Below are 27,093 nucleotides of genomic sequence, written 5' to 3'. Positions count from 1 at the left end.
ATTATGATGCGCGAAACGGTTCGCACGAAAGTGCGCCGGAGCGAAAGGCGGCTGGGCGCAGGCAAACGATCCCAAGGAAGCGAACTACACATGTCTGAAGATTTTACATTCACTTTTAACCCTCGGCCAGCCGGTGCCAAGGAAACCGCCGGGTGCTGGTGCTACGTGTGTGGGTGTAGAGGGATGATTGGTGTGTGCCGTTCTCAGTAGGCCACAATTTTAGCCGGGACCATTTAAAACCAGTTCCAGTTTCATCCGTCAAAGTTGACGTGTGGAGAACGCTTCTAAGTGAAGTAGTTCAGAATATTATTTAGATGTAGTTTAGATAATTTTGGTGATGAGATTTATTTTAGAAAATAATAGCTGGTAAATTTATTGAAGTAAATAATAACATTAAACATTTATGTCATTCTTGATCCACTGACCAAAACGTAAAATTCATATGTTACCGCTGTAATTTGGGGTGAGGTGAGACGAAAAAGGTAACATTTTCATTCAATGAAAGAAACAAACTAAATCTGAAAACCACAACACGTAGACGGACAACAATCCACCCATGGAAAGACCAACCCTGCCGAGAAGAAGGGAGGCCTAAGCCGTGAAGTTTTTCCACCCATTTTCCCAACCAAATGAACCGACGGAACGTGCACAATTGTGCATATGACATCTTGATTCTGCCACTTGGAGTTTTGGCGAGATCGCGAGAAGATTGTACGCGGCGGGGAGGAAAAACGGCCGCACTGGCAGTGCGACAATGCCACGCAAAGTGAGCGTCATCCCTCCCCCCCTCCCGCTACTCCTCCGGGGGTAAAGGCCGGAAAATGTGAGAGGCAAGATTTGTCGCAAAATCGTGTTAGCCCCCTAATTATGGCTTATTTTATCTCGCCTCTAATCGTGCGCCGCTCATCGGGCCCCGTGGCGGGTTTTCTGGTATGCTGCTGGCACATCATCCTACGTTGGGTTGGCGTGGTGTTGTCGTTGCGTTGTGTAAAGCAATCGACCGAGAACGAGAGAACCAACGGCAGATGAGGCATCCTTCCAACCATCCACCGAACCGATGTCGTACAAACGCTTTACGATTAGCTAATGGTGAATACGTTTAGGAAAAGACGTAGTAGTCCTCTGTGTCCTCCTGCCACCACCAACACCAGCATTCCCGTCCTTCCCCGGGACTCGGGATCGGCAGTGGAGAGTGGAACAAATGAACTGACCGGTTCGATTGACATCGGTCTATTGGTTGGTGTTGAAACGGATTTGCTTCGCCGGTGCCATCACAATTGCACATGGCGTGATTGCACATGGTCTTTATGTGATATGTGATCTGTTTGACCTGCTGCTGGAGTGTCGAACCCTCTACGGTTGTCAACTATTATTGAAATGAACAAAAACCACCCAGAAAACCATGGTTAAAGTCTTCGAACGGTGTTAACGAACTATCGACACCGTGTTAAACCGACAAGTTCCTTCTGATGTGTGTGGGGTACTTCTAGCTAGAATAAATTTGATTCGTTGTCGTTTACCGATCCCATTTATAGTAATAGTACTTACATAAATTGATAAACGATTGATTGATTGATAAACGATTGATAAACGATTGATAAATTGTTGTAAACGATTTAAATTTGTGTTGGACACTTCTGGTTGAAAATAAATTCGATTCTTTCTCTTTTACCGATCCCGTACTCGCTTGATGATGATTAGTAACCAGCCTATTAAAACACAATCACATTCAATCGAAACAAACATGCATGATCCACCGGCGATGATGATGATGATAGATGTGAAGGTTCCCATGATATTCATTTCTTTTGAACCTTCAGCTGTACTTCAAATGGAAAACGAATCATTTCTAGTTGTGAAATTGCAATCTCAAACCTGTACTTTATTTTTTCCTTAATAGGAAGCTTCAGTATAAATATCAAAAAATACTTTTATAAACCGACGAGGATGGGATTCGAACCCACGCGTGCAGAGCACATTGGATTAGCAGTCCAACGCCTTAACCTCTCGGCCACCTCGTCTGTTGGTAGGCCGGGTGCTCCGAAATGGACCGGGTAAGTTTGTGCCAGCTTTGATTGTTTCGTTTGATAAGACAACAGCTTGTTAGCTTTCGATTTGATAGAAAAAGAAAACTTGTATTCACAGTCTTGTATCCACAATCTTTCCAATTACCGCACAAACATTTGTTTAATCCAAGAAAAAGATAAATGATTTTTAGAGGTAAAAAATTTACTACGCAATACTCAAAGCAGAAGAATATTTCAAATGATTCTGTTCAACGACGTGAGAATACTCGTGATAACGAGTTCGTCATACAACGGAGGCCACTAAGTACCAAAATGGTCGTGCTCTTGGAGAATTTATGAGCCTGTTGGAGGCGACGGTTCCCGCTCGGAATGCCGTTCACTTCCATTGTTCGGCGCTGCAAGTGACACATTTTCGATGATAAATGCACTTATCATTCACCTGTCGCCGTGAGGACGATGTGCACCGGAGAGCAGATTGAGCAAACCCACGCCAACAACACGTCACGTCTGCTTGCAAGACGGCACAAAGAACACCAACCATGGTCGTTGATACAGAGTGATGTTCCCTCCGAGCTAAACGATTATTTTGAGCGTCTGGTGAAACGCGTCAAAACGTGCGAGCACTGCCGAAGAAATGAAGTGAAAAGCGAAACAAGCGTGTGGAAGCGCCCGATGGGAAACCGTTGGGTGGTGTAGGGCGGGAAGGAACCCGTGGGAAACGGTGGATGAACATTTGGCCACGGCTTCCGTCATTTGCCGGAAAGGAACCGCACCGTTTTCATTACGTTGACGCGCGTAAGCGTTCGTATTTATTTTATATCCCTACCGGACGCGGAGAAGCGTCGGGACCGGCGTGATTGGTTGCGTACGAACGCCACGCCACGCCACATACATTGGGGAACGAGCAACGTTTTATGCAACGACCGAATTCATTCATACGACCCACCGTGTGCGGGCCACGGAGGGTGAATAAAATAAACGAGCCCCGTCCATAACGAGGTGAGAGAAAACAACACGCTGAAGCGTACCGAAGAAAGCTGCTCCAAGCTGCCACCCAATTCTCGAATCGGCCTTCCGCCATGACCTGCGTCCATTTCGATGTGCCTCCGGTGGGGTGCAGGGGTAGGCTTTAACGATTTAATTATTACTATTACAATCGGCCGTTCGGCCACCTTCACCCTCGGTGTGACTCCACGGTGCATCACGTGCTTAATGGTTCTGCACTGGCTGCAGTTCGCAGGATGATGCCATGATGCAACGGTCGGAGTAGGCCATGGAACGTCACTTTGTCTCGCCGTAATGCGGAAACGTAACCATCGGCGCCCAGGGCGTCACCCTTTGAATGCTGCGACCCTCGGGGGATCATTTTAAGCTTAATTTAATGAGCGAAGATGTTCGCCCAGTTTCGCTCCTCCGGCTTTAAGGGTTAAACTTAGAAAATGGGGGAAAAATGGGGTTTGAGCTGCAAAAGCTTTCCACCTTGCTTCTCAAACAGAACTTTATAATATGGGGTTCGTGGTTAATGCTATGATGCTATGACCCGGTGCTTTAATCGCTACCGTCTGCCTCGTGCGAGCAAACCCAACAACCACCTACGGTCGTAGGAAAATAAGAAAAAAGGGAAAAACATCTCCCAAACCTCACCGTCTTTAGCTTCAGACGATCAAGCGTGTCTGTGGGCAGCTTTTCGCCGACGTGCTTTTCTTTCGAAACACTTTGTAATACGATACGGGCAAGCCATCGCCAAGGGAAGATGCTCTGAGCCTTGCTGTTTTGCTGTCTCTCTCTACATATCTGCGATTACAAAACGGTTCACGGTGAGGACAACAAAGGCGTCGGAGGAGGTAAGGAAAGGTGTCGGGAGTGGGGAGGTAAAACTGGCTACAAAAAATTGAAATAGAGATCAATGATTAATTGCGAACCATTAACGAACGCTTTTGATGGTGGACGGGGAGGGCGGAAGAAGATGGCCTGTGAGGGAAGCGCATTGGTTATGTTGTTCATGCTCGAATATGCGAACTCCGGTGACGCAGTTGTGGCAGAGCATGTTTGCAAACAATTAACGACAGCCCCCCCGTCTTCGCCTCTTCAGTCTGCATCTTTCGGGGAGGGTTCGTCTTCACAAGTACCGGGGACTCTCAACTCCGTGCGCCTCCCGTGCACGGCCTACACGTAGACGCTGTTCCAATAGGTCAGTAGTACTCGGTTCCGCTGACCTTCTGCCAGTGTCACGTAGCGTTACGCACTTGGCGGTTAATCCATCCGTTCGTCCGAGGGGTATTTAATTCAGCTCGGAAAGCTTTGCGTTTACTACACGACATCGCGAAAGTATTACGCGATTTTGTTGATGTGGTTTCCTCGTTGAACTTGTGTTGACTTGAGGGGCTATATTTGTGACCAGACTTTACTGTTAGATTACGTATATCACATTTTTTAAAGGGTATCTGAATATGATTCCTTTAAAACAGGTTAATACATTAAATATTTAAAACGTTCATAGTTTGAGAGCCTTTCGTAACTCATACGAAGGGGATTCCGTACGATCGAGTGGGATGTACTATTCGAATTAACTTATCTAATTCTATGGATATGCCATCGCTTTTTATTGAAAAGGCATCGCTTTTTATTGAAAAACTGGTTCCTAGATTTAAAATTTGTTTTTACTTATACATTTAATGTTTGCCGTATTCGCATTTTCCATCCGTATTTTGGTTGTTTATGTTTTTTACACTTGTTGTTTAATTCTAAACAATATTTTTCATCAATAAAATGTACCGTTATCTCCTCTGTTAAAAATTTCTGTACAGATTTGCTATTTTCTTCTCTTTTTTGCTGGGTTCAATAAGCAGAAAGCGTGGGCCTTTCTAAACTAAATTTGGCAATCTCAGTTTCTTATTTGGATAACTTTAAACTCTGTAAATCTGTATTTCTCGGTAAGCAAATCGAGTTTCATAACCATAGCTCGCGCATCTATAAGTCATTAATTCCGGAGTTAACATTTTACAAAATCTCAAAGAACGGTTTATAAAAACCATCTTTTACCTTCGATAGCATAAAGGTCCAATCATTTGCTAATGGTAGAAACATTTTTCATCCGAAATATTCCTACTGCACTGTGCATTCCGCGAAAGTAGCCGATTAGTTTGATAAAAGATACCCGATTGGCCGTGTTTGCATAATTACCAGCAGCAAAAACCTTCGAAAACCATCCAGCAAACCACCTGCACCGCGACAGGCTCGATTGATTGCCTTTTCCCTAGATATTCTGGTGGCGCCAATTCGTCGTGCAGTGGTCATATCTGATGGTGCATCTTCTTTTAATTTCCCTCTTTTCTATCCCCACGGGAGCGATAAGCCACAGGAGGAGGGCCTACGGTTTCGGCCGCACGTTGTATATTTCTCCGTCTGACCACTGTCACTTTTCGCCAGCATGGAAGGTGGTTGCAGAAACAAAAAGGAGAAAGTGAATATGGTCAATCTCGGATGGTCAGCTGTTGCTACTGTTAATTTTATTACGTAATCTTGCAAGTAGAAAAACAGATCCACCATGGACCTCTCGTGTAGAAAGGGGGACGGTAATGTAGATTAAAGTAATCTCGTGGATTAAATTATCCCTCATTTCTTATCCATCTGTCACATCGGTAGTCTATTTTTATGAATAGAACGACCTTATGCCGGTTGACTACGCATAGTGTCGAGGGCAACGTATAAATTAAAAGTGCGGTTACGAACAAACGCTCAATTTGCAAGCGACTCGTGTCGTTGACATTCGATTTGATGACCATGTTTCACATGCTCCAAACATGCGCCCAATGCGTCTGAAAAACTGTCATTAAACCTCTTTTAATTTACTCTCGATTATCCACGGCGTAACCAACGTCACGTCGCCGAACTTTTGCATCCACAGGGACAGCATTGCAATTATCATTAACGGTTCCATTCAGATAAGCGCAGCTAGAGCGAGCCTCTTCAGCCCGATTGCCTGGACAGTAATTGAATTCTTGGCGCGTTTTGTGCGGGCGAACGTGCGGAGGTTACGGACGCCACCGACAGGCAACCTGGCCGGCGCCGTTCACCAGAATGGAAGCGCATCTTCGGCGGTGCCATGGGAAACGCCGGCGAGCACACTTCGGCGAGCACTTGACCGCAAAAAACTAGTCCAAAGATGCGCCTTTTTCGAACGCGCCGCAAAAATGCAACTCGTCCAATGCGTACCACCTTGAGGGTCCGACGTTAGCGTTAGAGTTGGCAGACGTCATACCGGTCGCTCGGCGCCCGCCGTTGCCTTGGACCTGGGGGTCCTTTCGCTTTTTGCGATGCGCCAAGTCCGGACACAAAATTGCATTAAATCGCTTTCGGTACGAAACGTGTCCCAGCGTGCGCCGATACAGATGCGTTTTTTTTCTCAAGCGACAAAAAATGACCGAAAAACAGAATGGCCCACTGCAACAAAGTTATCAGGTTGAGCTCCATCTGGCTCGCGTATCGCAAACGTTGCGGGTTCATTCTCTCAGCCTCCAACTTTTCCAACCCGAATGAAGTAGCGTAATGTCTCAAGTCTCAACGGGGGCGTGTGACGGTTTGCAGCGATGTGTTTGCGGTGCATTTAACAATTCCATGCAGTGCACGTGATCGGTGGAAGGTGCACGCGGGCTGGGAAGGAAAGGTGTCGAAGGCTCGCCATTGGAAATGCCGGACGAAAGCCCGTGTAATAAGGGCCGAACCATCGGGTCGGCGTGTCGTGCATCATTTTCCTCGTATTGGCAGGAAAAATTAACATTTGGCAACAACCGATCGATTGGTTGTTCCTGGCCGGATGACAACGGCCCACCGTTATCTAACGGCTGAACTTTCGAACTCGGGCGGACCGAAGTGTAAGTGCATGCAAAGGGAAGGGAAGTGTGCATGCACGCTGGATGGACTCCCGGAGGCACGGTTGCAGTTGCTAAAATGTTAATACAATGTTCGAACAGTGCGGACAGTTACATAGTCCGGAAGGCGAAAGATGGAACGAGTTAATTGTAGGTTTAAATACCCTCGGTAATTGTGGAACTGCTCTTCATTGTGGGAGACGCTGCACGAACCACTCGGCCTTTTCAGAGAAATGTTCAGGGGTTTAATTTCCCCCTCAATATTGACCAGATCCGCTGTACTCAACTCCATCGATGAAAATTTGAATGTTTTTTTCCAATCGAAAACATCGTCGATTTTATTATTTCAAACGGAAGATCACTTTGTCTTACATTTGCAATGTAAAAAAAGCCCAGGTAAATCATTCATACGAACGATTTGATGAACTATTCACAAGAAAAACGTGCTATCCTAAATGATGGGATGAAATCATTTGATTTGCATTGAATAAACCATTGTTTGAATAATTTCTTGCTACCGTTTTGTGGCATTTCAAGCTGAGCAAGTAATTTTATACGTTTCATTGATTCTTAAACTTTTAATAGTGTTTTATTTTATCGCTTTTGAGTATAGCAATTTTTTAAAGAAATAATTTTGAGTGCTGATAACATGAAGTATTTTTTTCAGAGGCAGATTAAATGGGAAGATTCAACTTGAATGATTAAAACAATACAAAAACTAATAAAAATAAAAATACAATCTATAAAAGTAAAAATCCTTTATTTCAAAACTTCAAAACGCCCAAATCTTTAAACAGGTTATTCAAGCAAAATTGTTGACCAACATAGCTTGAGGGCTTAGGATTAATATTGTTAACAAAAAATGCAAGAGTGTGAAGTATAACTGTTCGAAGTTTTTAAATCTGAATTTATAACATAATCAAGAAATTTTTGAAAGATTTAATGATCGGCACACAAGGTTTATGACAATTTCATAAAGTGTGGTTGTTAGGTCATATGGTTTTATTACGGTATAAGCACAAGTAATGCTCCGATAGTCATTATTTAAACTACATTTTAACATACCTAACGTACCGTATCGTCACGGGTTAAAGAAGTGACAAATTGTAGAATTAGAATTAATTAGAACGCTTCACAGCGCGAGGTGGCGGAACGTCGCAGCCCGTAATATGTAGCAATCATCGGCGTAACAACATTGCTTCTGACGCCATCTAAACCGTCACGGTAGAAAACCCGTCACCGGCTCGGGAGTTCCCTTCACCGAAAGGAACCTTTTCCACCGTAAAACGGCGCATCCTACAGATGGCGCGTGGGCCCACGTGGCTCGTTTCGGTTTTGCCATGTCACGTACCGTGCAAACCCCGGTGAGGGCCCTTCGGAAAGCGTGCGCACCTAATTCTTCAACGCTGCCAAGGCCCCACGGACCGGGGTCCCGACCAGGAACTGCCTTTAATAGTGCGCCTCGGCTGGGATTAGAAGGCTGCGTTCGATGACGATGGTCCTTTCGGATGTCACAACTTGAGGATGCGCGAGCGGCGCATGACAAACTTTGCCGAAGGTCCTGCCTCTCACTCTATAAATGCAAAAAAAAGCCACGCGCGCAAGAACTCTGCACCGAAACAAAGCGACACTGGAGTGGAACAATTGAAGCATTCGTCTCCTCGGCGAGATGTGCAGACGATCGATGATGGCAGTATGATGGTTTGCGCCGGCGCGAAATGAAAGGACGCTCTAGAACGGTGTCCCCGGCTGAAGACGACTAATGCCGCACATCCTATCGCCAACAATTGATCTCATTAAACGCTGCACTTCTGTCGGTTGTAGTTGTTCCATACCGCCTCAAGACATGAGGATTGTGACTCCGGTTTCAAGCTTCATGCACAATGGAATCAGCTCGGCCATTAGTCATCTTCTTAGAGAGACTTTTCGTACTGGACTGAATGTGCAAGTAGAAGAGCTCGTGGTCTCCAGTCCGATATGCTTCGACATTTGACCTTAGGCACTAAGGGATGTCCATCACCAACGCGGAAGTGTATTTTGTAGACGATAGTAATTAAAAGAGTTTTCTAAATGATATGATGGAGTCCTGTGGAGATTCGTTTCGGATTTGATATACATTAACTAAAAGGTCAAATCTACCTGATCCTTCGCTTCCTAAAATAAACCAGTCAGGATCAATCAAACTTGTACTGGTTTCACCTGTGAAAGACAGCTCAAGCATCCTAACATATGATGAGGACTATCGCGCGAAGTCTTCCAGACATAGCGCCTCAGTTGGCAACACCGCTTAAGTACGGGACCGTGACCCTGAAAATCCGGTGGTCCACAGACCTGCAGAGAAGAACCGCTGCCCTACATCAACGTGATTTGTGACGTGGACGAGACGATCGATGGATACGCGTTTTTTTGTGCGCACTCTGTACATTGGGGTTTGTTTTAAGCCCGTCTTTTTGTTTCTGTCCCTCCAGCTAAACGCCCTCGAAGGGGCGCAATTTTGAGGTCTTCCGATTTCCGATGCCCATTAGAGACAATTTGACTACAGCCTGGCAGGGTGGCGTACGGTGGGGTAGAACAGGGGAGAATATGAAGGGCAACATTGAACGTGGAACAACATGTTTTCGGACGGTTCTTCGGATTCAATTATGCGTTACTAATGGTTCATGTTTCGGGCACACCAGTAAACGTGCTTGTTCGATTAGTAAAATTGCATCACAGAAGCTTCTACGATGGGTTATACAAGAGTTCGGTTTTACAAGAGTAGGCGCTATTATGTTGATGCAAATAATTTGGAAAAAGAGCATGTGGAAGTCATGTCAAATACTAACCTGATTTTATTACTGGATGGCGCAGCAAACACACTTTTTAACAAAACATTAAATTGATAGTTTGCTTGTAAATTCAAGTATCAAAATCAATAAATTTACATGAAATAGGAGCAATGCAAATAAATTATGTGCTGTCTAGAAAACGTACATAAAGTAGGTCAAGGATTTAATAAACAAAAAAACAAATTATGCATGTTTTTAATTCTTTTAATTAAAGATGAAAGAACAAAAAGTTTACAACTCTCTCTAATGCATCATTAATGTGGTTTGTGTGGTGAATTTTATTCATTGTTTTTATTCAAAAGACAGCCACCTTGTTCTTTCTAGTCGTTTTCGTTAAACAATCAATGACCTCCCGCAGCTTATTTCAAATAAGCGGCAAAAATTACGTTGATTAGGTTTCGCTAGAGGTTGCACGCTGTTCCCTGGAGAATGTAGTGTCTTTTTTCCTCGATTATCGTTGGTGTCACAGCAACTCACAGCACACGTGAGAGAAAGGATCACGAAGCGCTCGTCACTTAACGGCCGCCGTTCCCATGGTCCATGGGTTCCACGCAGGAGGATGCACCGAGCAGCATCGTAACAATGCTTGCAGCTGATTGCACCGACCGCATCGAGTCATCATGTGAGTCATGAAGAAGGCGATCACCCGGGCCACCCTTTCCCACCGCGCTCGGGCGACTCTGGGTGGGGGTGGCTTGGCGATCGGTCCCGCGAGTGAGCCTCGACGCAGCATCATCGTGAATCTTCATCCGGCGCCGCCGATGCTGCCGTGATAATGGCACGCTGAGCACGATGAGCCGACGCCGTGGTCGCTATGCTCGCCGGCGGTGGTGGAATCGTCTTCATCGGGTCGTGTTCTCGCTAGCCACCGAACACGAGCCCCTCCAACAGACCACCAGGTGGAGGCACAAAAAATCAACCCTCTTGGCGGGAAAATGTGACCCCATCCGGAGTGCCTGCGCTGGTGTGCGTCGGTTCGTCGCTTTTTGATCGGTGACTTGGGGTTCGTTGGCGCTGGTTTCGTTGTTTCGGAAGGGGCGCAAGAGGTCTGGCCCGGCCATCCAGCAAGCCAGCCCCCCCCTGCCAGCCCCTCCATCGCCCACCCTCGGCTCGTACTGAGGCCAAAGGCTCGGTGCTCACACGAAAATTGCCGCCGCCGACCCAAGTGCGATCCCCGGGCTCGACATTTTCGGTATAAAAGTGAAGCCGTGCTACGATTTGAATATCATTCCGCTCAGAAGCACGGTTCGGTACGCTAAGAAGGTGGTTTTTCAAACAGAGAAAAACACCGCATCCGTAGTTTGTGAACCATCCCCAGGGGTTTTCCCTCCGTTGTTCAGCGTCCGTCTGAAATTATCCAGTGAAGGTTAGTGCCTAAACGCCCAAATGATAGTCCGTTTCGTCCTTAATGTTTGCGGTGTATCCTGCGCTAGTTTTCGAATAGTTTTGGTGTGAATAATATAAACAAGTGTTCAATCAAAAGGACTCATATTTGCAGAAACTTTGTTTTGTTGAGTGACGTGAAAATGTGTACCTTTGTCATAACATTTGTGATAGTGATTGGAATATTTAATTTTCTGATGTATTCAAATGCGTTGGAAAGGCTAAAATTTGGTGTTCAAAGGTCAATTGAATAAAATTCAAACGATCTGAATGTTTTAGGCAGGAGTATTCTCATCATTCTTTCTTTTTATTTGTTATATAATGATTTATGATCCATATTTTTTTTTTTTAATGTACCATCCAGAGTTTTGTTAGAATTTTTAATTCTTAAATCGAAACTATGTTGTATAACTAAATATAACTTATTGGTAGTTGGTATTGATGAATAATTTTATTGATAATTTAGGGATTTTCAATAACATTGAGAGTTTGTAGATTAACTTGTAAAAGAAATATTTAGCAAACACACACTTCAAACAAAATAATTAGCCTCAACATGTTATTTGAAGATAAATAGTATGAAGCTTAGAAAAACTGAAATTTTTCGGATCGTAGTTCAATCAGATACTTGTGATATATTCAATCCGTCTATCCTCCAAAATTTGTACAAGAGTTTGTATTATTAAACTTTCGAATGGGACTTTGATTATTATCAAACTTGTTTGCTTTGATTTAATATCCGCCACGTTTTCTGACGCTCAATCTGCCAAATCGCAATGGTGCCAGATTGGATAAAAATTCATGTTCGCATACATAATTACCATTCGGTTGGAAAAGCGGAATCAACCGCGTGGGGCATACACCGGACAAATGATCCTCATTAGACTATCTTAATTAAAAATCTGGCTGGCATCGCAAATGTGCCTCTGTCAGAAACGTTTCCCAATCGTACCTCTTCTCGACCTTTCGGTCATTTCACTGTTCTCGGTACTGCTTTTGTTGCTACCGCGGGTTGACCTTAACAGATGTAGCATAACTTTCGAAGGTTTTGTTTTACTTTCGACAATATCGCTCCGTCCGTTTGGAGTTCGTGATCGAAAGCTGCGTCTGCGATCGTGATGGAGGGCCCGAAAAAACGTTCCAAACTGACGATTGATTGATCGATGCGTAAATGAAGTTCTGGAAATCCAGCAAAGGTCACGAACGTGAACGTTTAAATTCAACTAAGTTTTCCGCGAATGGAGGGATTCGTTTGGCTTTTTTGGTTTTGTATTGCAAGATGCTCTTATGTCACCTGCACGGGCATGACGGAAGGTGTCGGGTTTGCTATTCGCGAAGATAATTTCTTATAATTCCCTCCATCACGGTACATAATACCCGGCCAACCCGGCGTACCTCATCCTCATCCTTTGGCCATTTTGCCTAATTGGTTTGATGTCGTCAGCATGATTAACCCCTCACCGTTAAGTGTGATGTCGGTGTCGGACCTCGACGGCCGACATCGCGGAACCCCGTCCCGGGACGTTCGCTAATAAAACCACAATCTAATTATTTCACCCTCGCGGCACATCGACACGTCGCACGGAAACGGGGCATCACCAAGCCCAACCGGTTGGACAACGCTGGAGCTCGGCTTCGGATCGGGTCCGAAGCGAAAGATAACTCAATTTGACAGCATAATTGCATTCTTCGAATTGCCGTTTTGTCTCAGCTTCTTGTTGTGGGTGGCCGGTTTTTTGTTGTTCACTGCTCGCCTCCCCACGAACATGCATTGTGCAGATTGAAGGCGTGCATCGGATTGATGCGCCGGAGCTTGGAGCATCCCCACAGACGTACCGTCTCACTTGCATAAGCGCATCTCTCTGCTCGGTAATAACTTTCTGCACCTTGCTGCTACTGCACTGCTACCGCTCCGCATGCATCTGACTTGGGGGCCTATGGTTTATGCCTCCGATTTCGATTCTTCCACGCGCGCAATAGCGTGTCCGAAGCGAACGGAAGCGACTGGCCATACCCTGTGCCTGTCCGTCGTGATCTCGGCGTCAAAGGGGCGCACAATGGTTATGTAAAGCGCAAACCATTTGCCATAAAGCACCACAATCGGTCTCGGTTCCGCGGTGTGACGCTTGGCGATCGTAAATATCGACGCATCATGGCTACCGGCATCGGGTTTTGACAGCCGATCCGACTCCGGCTGGCCGATTGCGTGCTGTCGGCCGATGGTCAACAATGTAGCGACGCAGATTGCAATCGTCGACCAGCACCTGCCGTCGAGATCGTCGTGATATGTCAACACGCCACGGCTGCAGCTACGCGCTGCTGATAGTGCCTTCCCTAACCTCAAAAACGTTCTGCTTGCTTCCTACTTGCAGCGTAGCGACATATTGCCAGCGGAAGAATGATGGCGTACCGTCTCAACCTGACGGCACTGGTGGTGCTGTGCTGTGCTGTGCTTGTTCCCGCACGGGATGTGACCAGTCTGGCGAAGCGGGAAGCCCCACTTCCACCGGGTGGCAGCTACCTGCCACCGTCGGCCGGTGGTGGTGGTGGTGCTGGTGGATATCCATCCGCTCAGGCTCCTTCCTCCAGCTACGGTGCGCCGGGCGGTGGTAACGCTGGAGGCTGGGGTGGTAGTGGCAACGGAAACGGCTACTCCAACGGTGGTGGCTCGGCCCCGTCGCAGTCCTATGGTGCTCCGTCGGCCCCCTCGCAGTCCTACGGTGCTCCGTCGGCCCCATCGCAGTCCTATGGAGCTCCGTCAGCTCCGTCGCAGTCGTACGGTGCACCTAGTTTCGGTGGAAACGGAGGTCACAGCTCGGGAGGATTCGGAGGTCAAAGTGGTAACGGCAATGGATACTCCAGCGGACGTCCCTCTAGCCAGTATGGAGCTCCTCAGCAGCAGCAGCAGCAGCAATCGTTCCGTCCACCAGCGACTAGCTACGGAGTTCCGGCTGCTCCATCCCAATCGTACGGTGCTCCGTCTCAGCAGTCCAACAATGGCTACTCTAGCGGACGTCCGTCAGCCCCTTCGTCCAGCTATGGTGCCCCTAGCCGTCCATCGTCCCAGTACGGAGCTCCTTCCAATGGAAATGGCAATGGATATTCCGGTAACGGCAATGGCTATTCTGGAAACGGTAACGGACGTAGCTACAGCAACGGCAACGGCAATGGACATAGCAATGGCAATGGCAATGGCAACGGTTACTCGCGTGGACCAGCGCGTCAGCCATCGTCGCAGTATGGACCTCCGGCTCAGGCTCCTTCGAACCAGTATGGACCTCCGGCTCAGGCTCCTTCCAGCCAGTATGGACCTCCGGCTCAGGCTCCTTCCAGCCAATATGGAGCTCCAGCTCCATCGCGTCCCTCGTCGCAGTACGGACCTCCGGCTCAGGCTCCTTCCAGCCAGTATGGAGCTCCAGCTCCCTCGCGCCCATCTTCGCAGTACGGACCTCCGGCTCAGGCTCCTTCCAGCCAGTACGGAGCCCCAGCTCGTCAACCCTCCTCCCAGTATGGAGCTCCGGCTCAGACTCCCTCCAGCCAGTATGGTGCCCCAGCACGTCAGCCCTCATCCCAGTACGGTGCCCCAGCTCAGACGCCCTCTAGCCAATATGGAGCCCCCGCTCAGACTCCTTCCAGCCAGTACGGAGCTCCAGCTCCATCGCGTCCCTCGTCGCAGTACGGCGCTCCGGCCCAGACCCCATCCAGCCAATACGGTGCCCCAGCCCGTCAGCCATCTCCCCAGTATGGAGCCCCAGCCCAGACTCCTTCCAGCCAATACGGAGCTCCAGCTCAAGCTCCCTCTAGCCAGTATGGTGCCCCCGCTCAGACTCCCTCGAGCCAATACGGAGCTCCAGCTCAAACTCCCTCGAGCCAGTATGGTGCCCCGGCTCAGACTCCCTCGAGCCAGTACGGAGCACCGGCTCAGACTCCCTCCAGCCAATACGGTGCGCCAAGCTTCGGTTCGTCCGGTAGTTCCTCCTTCGGCGGTAACGGTTCCGTCGGTGGCAGCTACCAGGCAACCTCGAACGGTAACGGATTCTCGCAGGCTTCCTTCTCCGCCAGTAGCTTCTCGTCGAACGGACGTACGTCCCAGTCCGCCGGTGGCTACAGCTCCGGTGGTCCGTCGCACTCGGCCGGTGGCTACAGCTCCGGTGGACCCGCCCAGGTTCCGGCCACCCTCCCCCAGTCGTACTCGTCGAACGGAGGCTACAACTACTAGGTAGGACCCCGAAACCACAATCCCCAATGTCTTCGGACCATCTTGTAACCACTAGCTCCGGAATTGGACCTACGATCTGGAACTTTCATGAAACATACAGCAAACACGTGCCTTATTTAAGATAAATTATAGTGTTACCCTCCGTAATGTGTTCTCTCCTCTTTGCTGTTGCGAGCAAACACCATGTTCAGGTTTGCGCCTGACATCGATGCAAAACCCTACGATCGCACTATACTTGGACAAAAGTGTGTCTAAGCGTGTCAATTATTTAAATTATTTCATCCGTTCAATGTTGTCTTCATATGTTTTTTTTTATTTTTCATTATTTACTTTATAAATCGCACCGGTGAAAAACTGCTTGTTACCAATCCAATCCATCGGATGTTAGTAACGGTTTGTCCAAAATTTTTGTCAACCAAAATTGTGGAACAGGCTCCAGCAGCGACATCCCTTGGGAAAGGTGTACGAAGTTTCTGTCTCAGAGCAGCGTTCGGTTTTGCAATCGCAGCCAGTTTTAGCTAGGAAAATCAAATGTGTTGAACCCGAAGCAGGCGGCGGCAATAATAGTAGGCCGCGGCGTACGAAATAAAGCGTAATCATCGTTTGATTTTTTTCCTCATAATCTTTCGGCCGTTTGCCAGTGCATCTTTCGGTAATAAGAACTTCTGTCCGAATTCAACTCCGCTTGGGGAAGGTAAGTAACCATTGCTTCTCCGTCGGAATCGGCAGCATCGCCGCCACCGCACATTACATAACCTTACGTTCGCCCACCGGAATGGAGCTGTGGCCCTTTGGGTGCACTATAGGAAATTCAGCGGTGAGTTATGTGCGCGCTCCGTTATTACGGAAGTGCGGCACTTTATGGCAACCGGTTGTAAAGAGAAAAAGACACGGTAAACATTAAACCACCGGAGCACTTCTCCAAAGTGCGCCGATGCTCAAAGAACATCCGAAAGCGAGTATGGTGGCGTTTCTGTCCTCTCCACCTTTCCTTCCGTCGCTTCAGCACGCCGGAAGCGCTGACGTAAGGGGGTGCTCTATCACTCGCGGGTAAGTACGATGATCGCGCCACGATCGCGCCGTGCCAAGTGGGAAAGGTCAAAGAAAGCGAACCGCGGCGTTCACCGCCCCGGCTAATTGGGGAGAAAAAGCAGCGGCCTAAAGTCGTCACAGTCCCGACCCGGTGACGAAACACATCACATTCCGCGGCGTTACGGACAGACATTAGGGTTTTGTGGTCTTCATCGAGGGCTTGTTAAATATTTGCCCGCCAGGGAGGTACTACTTTTCGGAGCGTCTAATTGCCTCCAATTGAACGTAAAAGGGGTCGCATATGGTCGGTGTCGTAATGGCCCGATCGAATGATGTTACAAGCGCCGAGTTCTAATGTCTCGTGGTGGAGTGTTTCGTCAGGGAAAAATGTGAATTGTATAAAAAACAACGCTTTTTCCACACTTTAGAGATTTCGAATCAAAGTGGAAAAACCAACCACAATGGAACCTAATCGGCGTGTTTTATCAATGGAAAAAAACAACCGATTTGAAATTTGATAACATACAATTACGATCGGGTGTACTTACACAAACAAACCAAATCTCCCGTGTACCCCCGGGAAAACACTTTGCGTTCACATTTTCCCCAACATTCTCCCAAAGCCCAAAATTGAGTCACTTGCCATTTGAGTTCACCGAAAAGGGAGGAAAAACTAACCAACTCCCCGTTGGGAACTTTCTTCGGCAAGAAACAAGCACGCCACATGCTAATGAGGCGATGTTGCGTCGTTGCGATTCGCACGTGGTCGGCCTGAAATCGCAGCATGGTATCTCATGCCAGCGCATCTTCAGCTTATGCTCGAGTGAAAGGCTTCAAACGTGCAATGGGTTAAAAATAAACTCTCCCACACTCCCAGCCCAAGGTGTGGTGGTGGTTTCGTTTGTGTTCATGTAACTCACATGCGGGTCGCTTGTTACCTCCACCCTTCCTAGTCTCCAACGTTCGCCCTCGTTCATAAGTTGCCACCCGCGTTCGCACGGGAAGCCTCTGAAAGCCGTGGATGTTTGGTTGGCTCCTCGGTGAATGGACTTCGATGCCGCTGGAACGACGAAAGACTTTGCCAAAGTGAATGGTAAACTTGAGTCTCGATCGCGCGCGCGCTCGCGTTCATTTTAAGCGTGCTATTGACCGTGAACTGTTTGCGATTTGCTCGTGTGGAAGATGGCACGCAATCATAAATATGATCGTGTGAGCTTGGAGGAGGAAGTAGGTCTCTGTTTTTTTTTTATTATGCGATGATACTTATCCCGGGATGGTGAAAATTGTTTGTTTTGTTTAACGTTTCCTCCCATTCAATAAATTTAACAATTTTAAAGTAATTGAAATCTAAAGCAGTCAAAATAATCCAAAAACCATATTAATCAGCAGATTATTTTTAAAATAGGGACACATATAGTAATTTTGTTAGGTATCCGGTACCGATTTACTTCAAGAACTTAGAGATGTGAAATATTCGTTCAATATTCAAATGCTTCTCTTATTCTGCCTCTCTTCAAATGAACTTAATTTCTATTGCACTTAGAGGGCATTACATGTGCCGAAACCGTTTCACCACGGTGTAGATGTTTTAATTTGTCAATTTAGGCGAGTAATTTGAGCAGCCAAAAACAGAGAAAAAAAAGATTCACTCGCAAGAAAGTATTAACCTTTTGTACATCGGTAAACAATTTTGCTGCTTTCAGGTCACAACACTCCGGCCGGCCGAGCAAATGGTTGCAGCAAATTGGAATAAAACCCCTTCCTTTTACTTTGCTGAAAGCGAATTAACAAAACACTCGACTCTGACGTCTGTTCAATAATTCAGATGAACTGTCCAACACATTTATTTTACTTTACAGATTTTCAATATGCAATTTCTAGCCGCCCAGGGCCGATCTCGATCTCGATTCGTGTGATTCTCACTGCAACCGGTTGTCATACAGTCACAATCGGCCTCGTTTTTCACCTGTCTATTCACTATCCTGTCTAGGGTTTTCTGGTTTTATTTGTTTCTAGATGTGTGTGTATATAATTTTCTTAGTTGCTAAAAATACATGTACATCTATTGGTTTTGGGATTTTTATCGTTATAATTATTATTATTTAACCGCAGTCCCCACCTGCTTCACTCTCCCGTGTGGCCCATTTCGCAGGTGTTTAATTGCTGACACTGCTGTTGTGAACAAAACTGTTCCACTGTTTGGATAATCCTGAACGCTGCAACGCTGGGGAACTGTGTGTGTATTGTATTATGGATGCGGCGCACGGCATTATGTGTGCGTATGTGTGCGTTCGTTTCCCCCCAGTATCCTTGTTGAGTAAAAGAGCCTTATGTTCTCCTCGCGGCAAACGGATGTATTGCCTTAAATCGCTGTTGTAGCTTACAATTATAGCCTGGGGTTTATTTTAAAAAACTTCACCAAAAGTTTGCGCCTTCGAGTCGGTATAGGAAGTTCGAGTCGTTCGTGTTTTCTTGCATGGAAAATGAAATGCGGTACACGTGCACACATACACACACATGCGCACGAGCACCTCTATAAGTCCATTAGATAAATAATGGTACCATCCTGCATCAATCGTATGTCGTCAACGTTTGTTCAAACATGTGTGTTTTTCCTACCGCAAGGATATGTTTCCCATTTTCTTCCACACCTCCATCAGCGTTCCATCAATTATATTTCCTTTCTCTCTTCTATGAAGCTCTCGGATGACATCAGATGTATGGCTAGTTTATTAAATGCCGGGAAATCCTTTCTGTTTTAAATTGATTCAACTAGCTTTCGATGGAAAAAAGGGGTTTCCTTTCTTATTTTTGACATTTTTTTAGATCCTTTTCCCGATGAATCGTAGATCCATGTTACTTTTTAGCCTCTGATGGGATCAGGATCGGAAAATGTGCAACATCTGAAAGAGACTACCGTTCTTTGCTAAGTTATGTAATTTTGTTTAGCAATTTTTTAACCTTTTAAACGAGTGTATGTATATATTTATATATGCATTACTATGTACGATATGTATGGATTTGCATCGTCAGACGTTAGTTCTTACAGTTAACAACAAATGCGATATGTTTTGGTTTCCGTTTGGTTTTTGCTTTTCAGATTTCTATATTAAATATATTGCGCCCTACTTTATTTCCGCAACTTTCAATAGTTTTTATTTTTGTTCTGGTTTTGCTTTTAGAATTCACCATTCAGATCAACAATGATAGAGTAACGAGTAATAGTTTTCGTTTGCAAAACACAATTCGTCCGTGGGCGGGTCTCACTTTGCCGTCCCATTTTCGATTGTATATCTCCAATAAAATGCACAATGTCGTTCAAGAAGCACAGCTAAGAATGTTTTTTGTTTTGTTTAAAGGTTTATTGCGTAAAATGTCCAGGCTTTCAACAATCTAACAAGTGTTCTTGTGGGAGGAAAAGTTTAATTTCCGGAGTGTGTAGTTTTTATTTCTTTTTAATAATATGAAAGTGGTGGTTAAACATGGGTGCGTGGCATGTAACTGAACGGCGCAACAAATGGACCGTGGAAGGGAACTCCATCGCCATGACACAAGAGCATTTTTCACCAGACAGTAGCAACCATCGATCGGAGGGCAGTTGAGTTAAGCCACAGACCATTGAACAGCAAATACGCATAGATATCGGTAAAGATGTTAGCGAAAAACAAATTCGCACAAACAACGTTAATGGCGTCCAGGGGAAACGGCCTTCTTTCGTGAGACGTTTTTATTTAATGATGATTCGTGTTTCTTCCGAACTCTGCCTAAGTACAACCCTCACAACACAACATGCGTCAACCCGGTCCGAAAGATTTGTTCGGGGTGAAGGCCCAATTTTAGTTGTCCTTAGCTGAAGGTCCACTGGGGGAGGAGGCACATCAATAGAATGGATCAACAATGGTGATAGTTACAAACGCGACCATGGATTGCTTTGCTCGTACGATCGTCTAGTTGGGGGATGAAAATCGTTAGATTAGTCATTCTGCTTACACGCTGGAAGGTCACAATTGATATGTTTTTCGTTCGTTGCTCCTGCGGGAGATGGAATGGGTGCTCCTCGGGCTACACTGCATGCGATCAGTTAGCAGAAACCCTTACGTTACTTTTTACTAGCATTAGAAGCAGGGTCGGTTCGCGTGTCGCTAGTGCATTGTTTTTACAGCTACGCACCTAGACTTTCATGTACGCTACGTAGGTTTTGTATGTATATATAATTATATGTATATATAGATGTATATATCTGCCTAGTAATATCATACTCTGGTGCTACACTCTCCTACTTCTCGATATGTTTCTAACTCCCGCCTGCAGGTGGTGGAGAGGCTAAAGTATCAGTTCTATAAGTTGTTTTAATCCCGCGATTCACATTTTCTTTATCCATTCCTCTGAAGATGTTCTTTTTGCCTTTTTTTCAAGGGTAGCTGTAACATGTTTTGAACATATGCCATTTAATTTTATTTTTTACGCCACTTTTTCACTTACCATTTGGTTCTATTATGTTGTTGTCTTCTTATTTTAGGGCCCTCTAGCTTGCATTTCCCCTGCGATCTCACACTGCCACGATTTATAGAAACAATCAATATACTTTAACAATGATAAATTCAAGAACATTATATAAATTGATTTGTAAAGCAACCTGTAACAAAGCACGGAAAACTAACGAGATCATACGAATGTTATTTTCTTGTTGAATGATTAAAAAACTCTACGCCTCTAAAAGCCCCTGGAGTGAAGTTTCCTTAGGAGTTCTCTATATTGCCATTCATCACTACTGGCTAGCACCTTTGAGTTGTGATCTCTCTGTACCATTCTTTTGTTTTTCCTGTTCCAAGAACTCATCCTGACATTTTAAAGCTTGTTTGGAGTTTCCGAAGGCAAAACAAGTTGTTTAATGAAAGTGAAATTTAGCTAAACTGATTGGTTCCCATTATCTTTCTCCGTCGGATTAAATAATTCATCCATCATGCTTTACAATATCAAGTTCAAAGGAATTTTGCGAAATAGTGCAATATAAAAATTAACATTCTTCATATTCACCCTTTTCCATTTTAAGCCCTTTTTTGTACTGTACCTACCTACGTTCTCAATAAACTGTTTCAAAACAAAACAAACGAAGCTTCACAAACATTTTATACAAGAGCCTTGATCTTCTCAATGCATTTCAAACGGCGACAGTAAAATATGTAAAGGTTCAACACATGACCCAGCGCTCAAAAGCCCCTTCCTTTCCGTCTTAGGATATCACGCTCCAACAACTAACAACGATAGGTATTTTATAGTCATTAATAGTACTTTGGTTTTTTTTTCTAAACTCTTCCCCTCTAATGTTGTCTTAACATAGTTGATATGTATCTGCTTTACTTGTGTTTAATGCGTCATTTACGGTTATTCATTGTTTGTCTTTCAGTTGATTTGATTTGATATGTATCCGTTACGCACACGCTCGAAATTGCATTCGGCTACTTGCAGCAGCAGTCGCAACCGGGGGTGTGTTTGGAGGGGAATTTGTTGCAAAAAGGATGCCTCTAGAATAATCCGTACTCCTGTCGTTCACTTATCCCGCCCTACGTTCCTATTGAGAGTGTTGGATAATACTAAACTTCTAAACTTCTCTGTAACGTATCCTTGATATGTGTAGCTGCTGGGCGTTCTTAGTCGGCTCCGTTTCTCGGCCCAAAATACTGCATGTGAGAGGGTGACTCGTTCAGCGGTTTGCGGTGCGATCCGTCGCTACCGGATCCATCGTGTAAAACTGAACACCGCTGCCGGTGGGTGGTGCGTTTCAAAATGCCGTATGGGCCTGGGCGGGACCACTGCCAGGTACGACACTGCCCTGACCGCCCGCGAACCCACCGCCTCCGCCCACGGACTGCTGTATCTGGCGTTGGGCTTCCGCCACCGGCAGATCATCGTCGGGCTCGAGGGCAGGATTTATTCGCCCGTTCCGTTCGTCCTTGCCGACCATCGTGGCCGCACCGTACATGCGCGTCATGCCACCGGCCATCACCGAAAGCTTTCGCGAAGTGAAGAGAGAGAGGGAAAAGAAATATGATATTCAAAACGGGGAAAAGTTTGTCCAACGTCTTTCTGCATTTATACGATCTGCATACTGCATACTTGCAGGCGTTATTCAAAACTGAATTTCCAACAACCGTTTCCCTTAATATCATTGCCTTTACTTTCAGATGAAACTTATTCTAATACACTCTGATGAGCTACAAAATAACTAAAGTATACTAAACACTCACCTGTTCGCCCGAATCGGACGGTTCACCGACCCGATGCAGCTCCTCCGGAATGTTGACCACGCAGCGGAAGTAGTCGTAGTGCGGCGCTAGTCGGCCCGTTTCAAAGACCCACCTAAAAGAGGTTTCACAAAAGAGGGATAACCAACGTCCGACATGTTTCGTTCGGTCCCATACAGAACCCGATACTTACTTCGTCCACCAGGACACTCCTACCAGCGTGACCAGACTCATGATCATGGCCATCGTGCGGAAGGGGAACATTTGTGTTTCGGTTTCTTCGTTGTAGCCCGGATAGTGGATCAGTGCGGGCAGACCGAGCATCGTTTCGCCACCGGAAAGCCGTACCATAAACGCGATTATGTACGCCGCTAAGCTGCCGTACGTATTGCAGTGATGCTTAAAGTGAACCACCATCAACAGCTAAGGGCGAGAGAGAAAGAGAGAGGATTATGAACGATTCGTGGAAATGCCTTTCATAGCTTTTGCAACAACATGAGTTTGGGGATGTTTTTCAATGAAGTATTCCACTAACATTATTCACATGACATAAGGCATTATGAATATTGTTGTTGAAAAATGTGAATGTTCTTCTATTAAAAAAATGAAAGCTTCAGATTTTTGACTGATAATATACAAGTTGATTCCGAGGACATGTTGTACGAGACTCTTTCATTCAAGAGTTGAATACCCTTTCTTAAATATTTTCCTTCATTCTTTGAAGTTCATTTGAAACTAAAGAATGAATTGAATAAAAACTAGTGTTGTGCCTTATGAATCTTTTGGCGGGATTCGTTCATATGAATCTTTCACTTAAGATTTATTTAGATGGGTTCATGAATCTTTCGGGATTCGAATCTGGAAATGTTATTCTATCTTTCGGAACCTTCATGAATCTTCATGAATATCATTCACGTATCTCCATAATTCTTTCATTGGCATGGATCATGAGACAAAAAAAAAGAAATCCCTTTACCCATTTTTTGCGCTCCAATTTTTATCAGATGATAAATCTGTGGGATTCATCAATCTATAAAACACAAAGAATCATTCAGTTTCATGAATCTGAATCTGAATTACACAAATCTAATTAGAATCGTTCAAAATTACTATGCAACAACCGAAAAGCATACTATTTCACAGCACACGTTGTTTATTCAACGACTGCCATGGAGAAAATGCTAAATTGTACCAGAATCAGAAAGACAAGCTGATAATGAAAATCTGGGGCCACAACCAGCCGCGTACAGCATATTCATGTGCCCTACACAACTGCTGCTCTCATAAACATAAACGATGGTAATCACTGCACAAATCCCGACTCTGATTGCACACGCCACCAGCACATCTTGCCAAAAGCTCGTTGGAGCGGCAAGACGACCGTCTGCGAGCTCCGAAAATCAACCCCAAAACGGTGCTCCTTGAGTGGAGGTTTCAACGTTACGACACACTGATGTTGGCGGTCACTTACCTGCGGGAACAGTATGCAGTACACCAGATCGGAGCACATCGACCTGAGGAGCGGTGGCGCAATGGATTGAAAATAGAGAAAAAAGAAGGATAATTTTGATAAATGGTTCAGTTGCTTCCCCGCGGCGTAGAGCGTAGAGTTTGGAAAGAAAATAGAAAGCGGTGCACCAACACCAGCAAGAAACTCTTCTGCCCTTGATGTACCTTCCAGTATGTTTTCCAGTTTCTCGAAAAACACTCCACTCGAGAAAATCGATCGTTTACCGTGCGCTATTAGTTGGTGGTACTTCAAGTCGGGGAAAGAAAGCTTTCACAATTTGATGCTAGAGTCGCTCCCGTTAGCTCACGGTTCAGGAAAGTGACTCTTTCATTTGAGCTCATGCACTCGTTATTGAGGTCACGTATCACTTACCACACTAAAGATGGGTCGAGGTGAAAAAAAAAACCGGCCCTCTAAGGAATCGCGAAACGAGCAAAAGTGAAGCAGCACGTGCTGAAACAGAAGCTCGAACAAGATTGTTTCTATTACCCACTTCTGTGCCCTTGGTTGCCACGAGGAAGCAAGTGTTAATGAAGCGCCTGAACACGCCAGCTCTCATCTCGTCGCCCCGCTCACTTACCAAAGTCCGTAGATCGACGGTATGGTGAGGGCCATGATGGTGGACAGCACGCCGACGACCAGGATGGATACACGCATGACCCAGATAATCTCCATCTCGGAGGCACGCTGCCGGAAGATCAGTCGGTACACGTTGCGCGCGAACATGGACGAGGCGGACAGGACGGACGAGTCGGCCGAGGACATGACGGCGGCGGACACGGCACCCAGCCCGAAGAAGGACACGAAGTCGGGCGTCAGATACTGCAGCACCATCGGCAGAATCATGCTCGTTTCCTGCGACGTCAGCGGCCACGGACCCTTGTAGTCGGTTTCGTTCCAGGCTGCGGGAAGAGGAGGGGTGAAAATGGAGAGAACGCAAGGGAAACTGCCACCCATCGAAGGTGGTGGTGTTGGCTTACGCGTTGCTTTTGCGATGGCACCGATCAGCACCGGTGGGATGGCCATCAGGATGCACCCGAAAGCGGCGACGTACGAGAGGACCTGCGCTCGGCCAGCCGTTTTGCTGGATAGCACCCGTTGGAAGTACACCTGCGGAAGGGAAATCAGGTGTTCAAAGCTCCTGATAGCGCTGCCATTCGCTGCCACGAACCCACCTGCCAGGGAATGCCACCGAAGATGAGCAGCAACCCGTAGTCCGCGTAGAACCAGTGGTAGCCCTCGCCGATCTCGCCGATCCAGTCGACGTCCATCGACGACAGACTCTTCACGTGGTCGTTGGTCCACGCGAACGGGATGCACATCCACAGCCCGATGAAGATACAGAACAGCTGTATCACGTCGGTGTACGCCACCGAATACAGGCCGCCGAACAGCGTGTAGAACACGGCGATGCACGCCGACAGGATGACCGAGGTCTCCTGCTCCATGTCGATGATGACCGACAGGGTGGCGCCGAGGGCGGCCAGGATGCCCGCCGCCCAGAACACCTCCCCGCACAGGGCCGGCAGGAACAGGAGGCCTCCCATTCGCTCCCCGAAGCTATCCTGCAGCGGATCCAGCATGGTGATGTAACCCTGCTTGCGCATCGGATTGGCGAAGAAGATGCCACCTTTGGGAAGAGTATAACAAAAAATACATCACACTCTCCATTAAAGGTGAAAAAAGCTGGATAAACCTACCGAATACCAAACTCAGCGCGTAACCGAACGGAGCCTGACACCAGACCAGCCCGGAGGTGTAGATCGCCTCGGCCGTTCCGTTGATGTAGCCACCACCAACCCACGTGGCTGCGGGAAGAAAAATGGGTAGGAAGAAAATACGACAAAGGTGAAGGTTGGCATGCGAGCAATAAATCACACGTTCTAAACGCACACTGTCTGAAAACACTTAAACTCGATGTTGTAGTTTTTTTTTGCGTAACAATATTTTACGAGCACATGGGATTCTGCGTCCCCAAACCATTTTGGGATTCATCAAAGCAAACCAAGGGAAACCATTAACGCGTGGTTTTTGTTCCACCAGGAAAACTCCGGTTTATTTTTAGCTCAAAGGGTTTTTGGTCGATTTAAATCCCATCAACAATGGTTAAAGAAGAGCAAGCTGAACGATATTATTTCAAGACCGTTTGCTTGCAAAATCTTGTAGGAACCGGTTGAAAACTTATTCAGGATTTAATAAAAATGTTACAAATGGTTTCATTTGAATAAGAATAATAGAATAATAATGAAAATTGGTATACATTTTATAAATTAACTTGATTCTGAAGGAAACAACAAAAGGTGGATAAACCTTCACAATATTAAAATAAAATACCATGCAAGAAACCGGAGCTTAAAACGTTGCTCAAAGCGTTAACATTTTAGTAGGTCAAAGGCAAAAATCTGATCGTTTTATGATCAAATATTCAAACACGTTTGAATCGTTCCAGGCAAATCAAAAAAAGTTTATGACCATGAAGAATATGCGATCATCATTTCTCTGGCAGAATTGATTGAAACTAATCCCAAAACTAATAAAACACTTTCACCTTACGTAACATTGCTTCCGAACCCGAAGGTTACTGTCTTTACTGCGGCAGATAGCGACGCAATCGTAAGCTTACCGGTCATGGTGAAAATACCGACGAACAGACCGATCGACCGACCGGCCAGCATCACCTCCTCCTCCGAGTCATTTCCGGCCTCCTTCTTCCGGCCCGCCCATATGCCGACCGCAAGGATCAAGATGTAGAACAGCACGATGCTGACAACGCCGGCAATATTAATCATTTTGACGTCCTTCTGCTTCACACGGTTCGCTCAAAAGGGTAGGACACGGGCGGGAAACGGGCACCAGCTATTCACTCGGATAATGACCCTTTCGGTTCACTTCGGTGGACCCAGCGCCGATTTCGGGACCGTTTATCAACCGGAATCAGCAAACACTACGAAAGCGTTGACCAGATTTGCTCACCCGCC

At 46.1% G+C, this 27,093-nt stretch overlaps 3 protein-coding genes and 1 non-coding gene across 4 annotated transcripts in view; 1 reads left to right on the top strand and 3 right to left on the bottom strand.

The window, feature by feature from the left end:
- The window catches only part of LOC131271470 (adenylosuccinate lyase), a 331,885-nt gene that overhangs the window by 117,084 nt on the left and 187,708 nt on the right, over positions 1 to 27,093 (bottom strand). The window lies entirely within an intron of this gene.
- Positions 1,940 to 2,021, bottom strand: Trnas-gcu (transfer RNA serine (anticodon GCU)). Its single transcript has one exon. It is a non-coding gene; the product is annotated as a tRNA-Ser (tRNA).
- Positions 13,511 to 15,328, top strand: LOC131259747 (pro-resilin). The gene has a single exon (XM_058261327.1). It carries the CDS (start codon positions 13,511 to 13,513, stop codon positions 15,326 to 15,328), a length of 1,818 nt encoding a protein of 605 aa, XP_058117310.1.
- Positions 22,143 to 26,904, bottom strand: LOC131271464 (high-affinity choline transporter 1). Its single transcript, XM_058272905.1, has 9 exons — positions 26,739 to 26,904; positions 25,816 to 25,923; positions 25,291 to 25,745; positions 25,096 to 25,225; positions 24,696 to 25,017; positions 24,077 to 24,119; positions 22,799 to 23,028; positions 22,609 to 22,720; positions 22,143 to 22,373 (listed from the first exon to the last, which is right to left on the bottom strand). Exons 1-9 carry the CDS (start codon positions 26,902 to 26,904, stop codon positions 22,143 to 22,145), a joined length of 1,797 nt encoding a protein of 598 aa, XP_058128888.1.

The sequence above is a fragment of the Anopheles coustani genome, chromosome 3 (genome assembly GCF_943734705.1).
Source record: "Anopheles coustani chromosome 3, idAnoCousDA_361_x.2, whole genome shotgun sequence".
NCBI classification, from domain to species: domain Eukaryota; kingdom Metazoa; phylum Arthropoda; class Insecta; order Diptera; family Culicidae; genus Anopheles; species Anopheles coustani.
Note: the sequence above shows the minus strand (reverse complement) of the source record. Positions and strands in the feature narration are given on the sequence as shown.

Coding starts and splice junctions, on each gene's coding strand:
- LOC131259747 (XM_058261327.1), top strand. CDS start 13,511: ATGGCGTACCGTCTCAACCTGACGGCACTGGTGGTGCTGTGCTGTGCT.
- LOC131271464 (XM_058272905.1), bottom strand. CDS start 26,904: ATGATTAATATTGCCGGCGTTGTCAGCATCGTGCTGTTCTACATCTTG. Junction 25,226..25,290: donor TCGGTGGCATTCCCTGGCAG/GTGGGTTCGTGG, acceptor TCCCTTCCGCAG/GTGTACTTCCAACGGGTGCT. Junction 22,374..22,608: donor CGTCCGATTCGGGCGAACAG/GTGAGTGTTTAG, acceptor ACTTCGCGAAAG/CTTTCGGTGATGGCCGGTGG.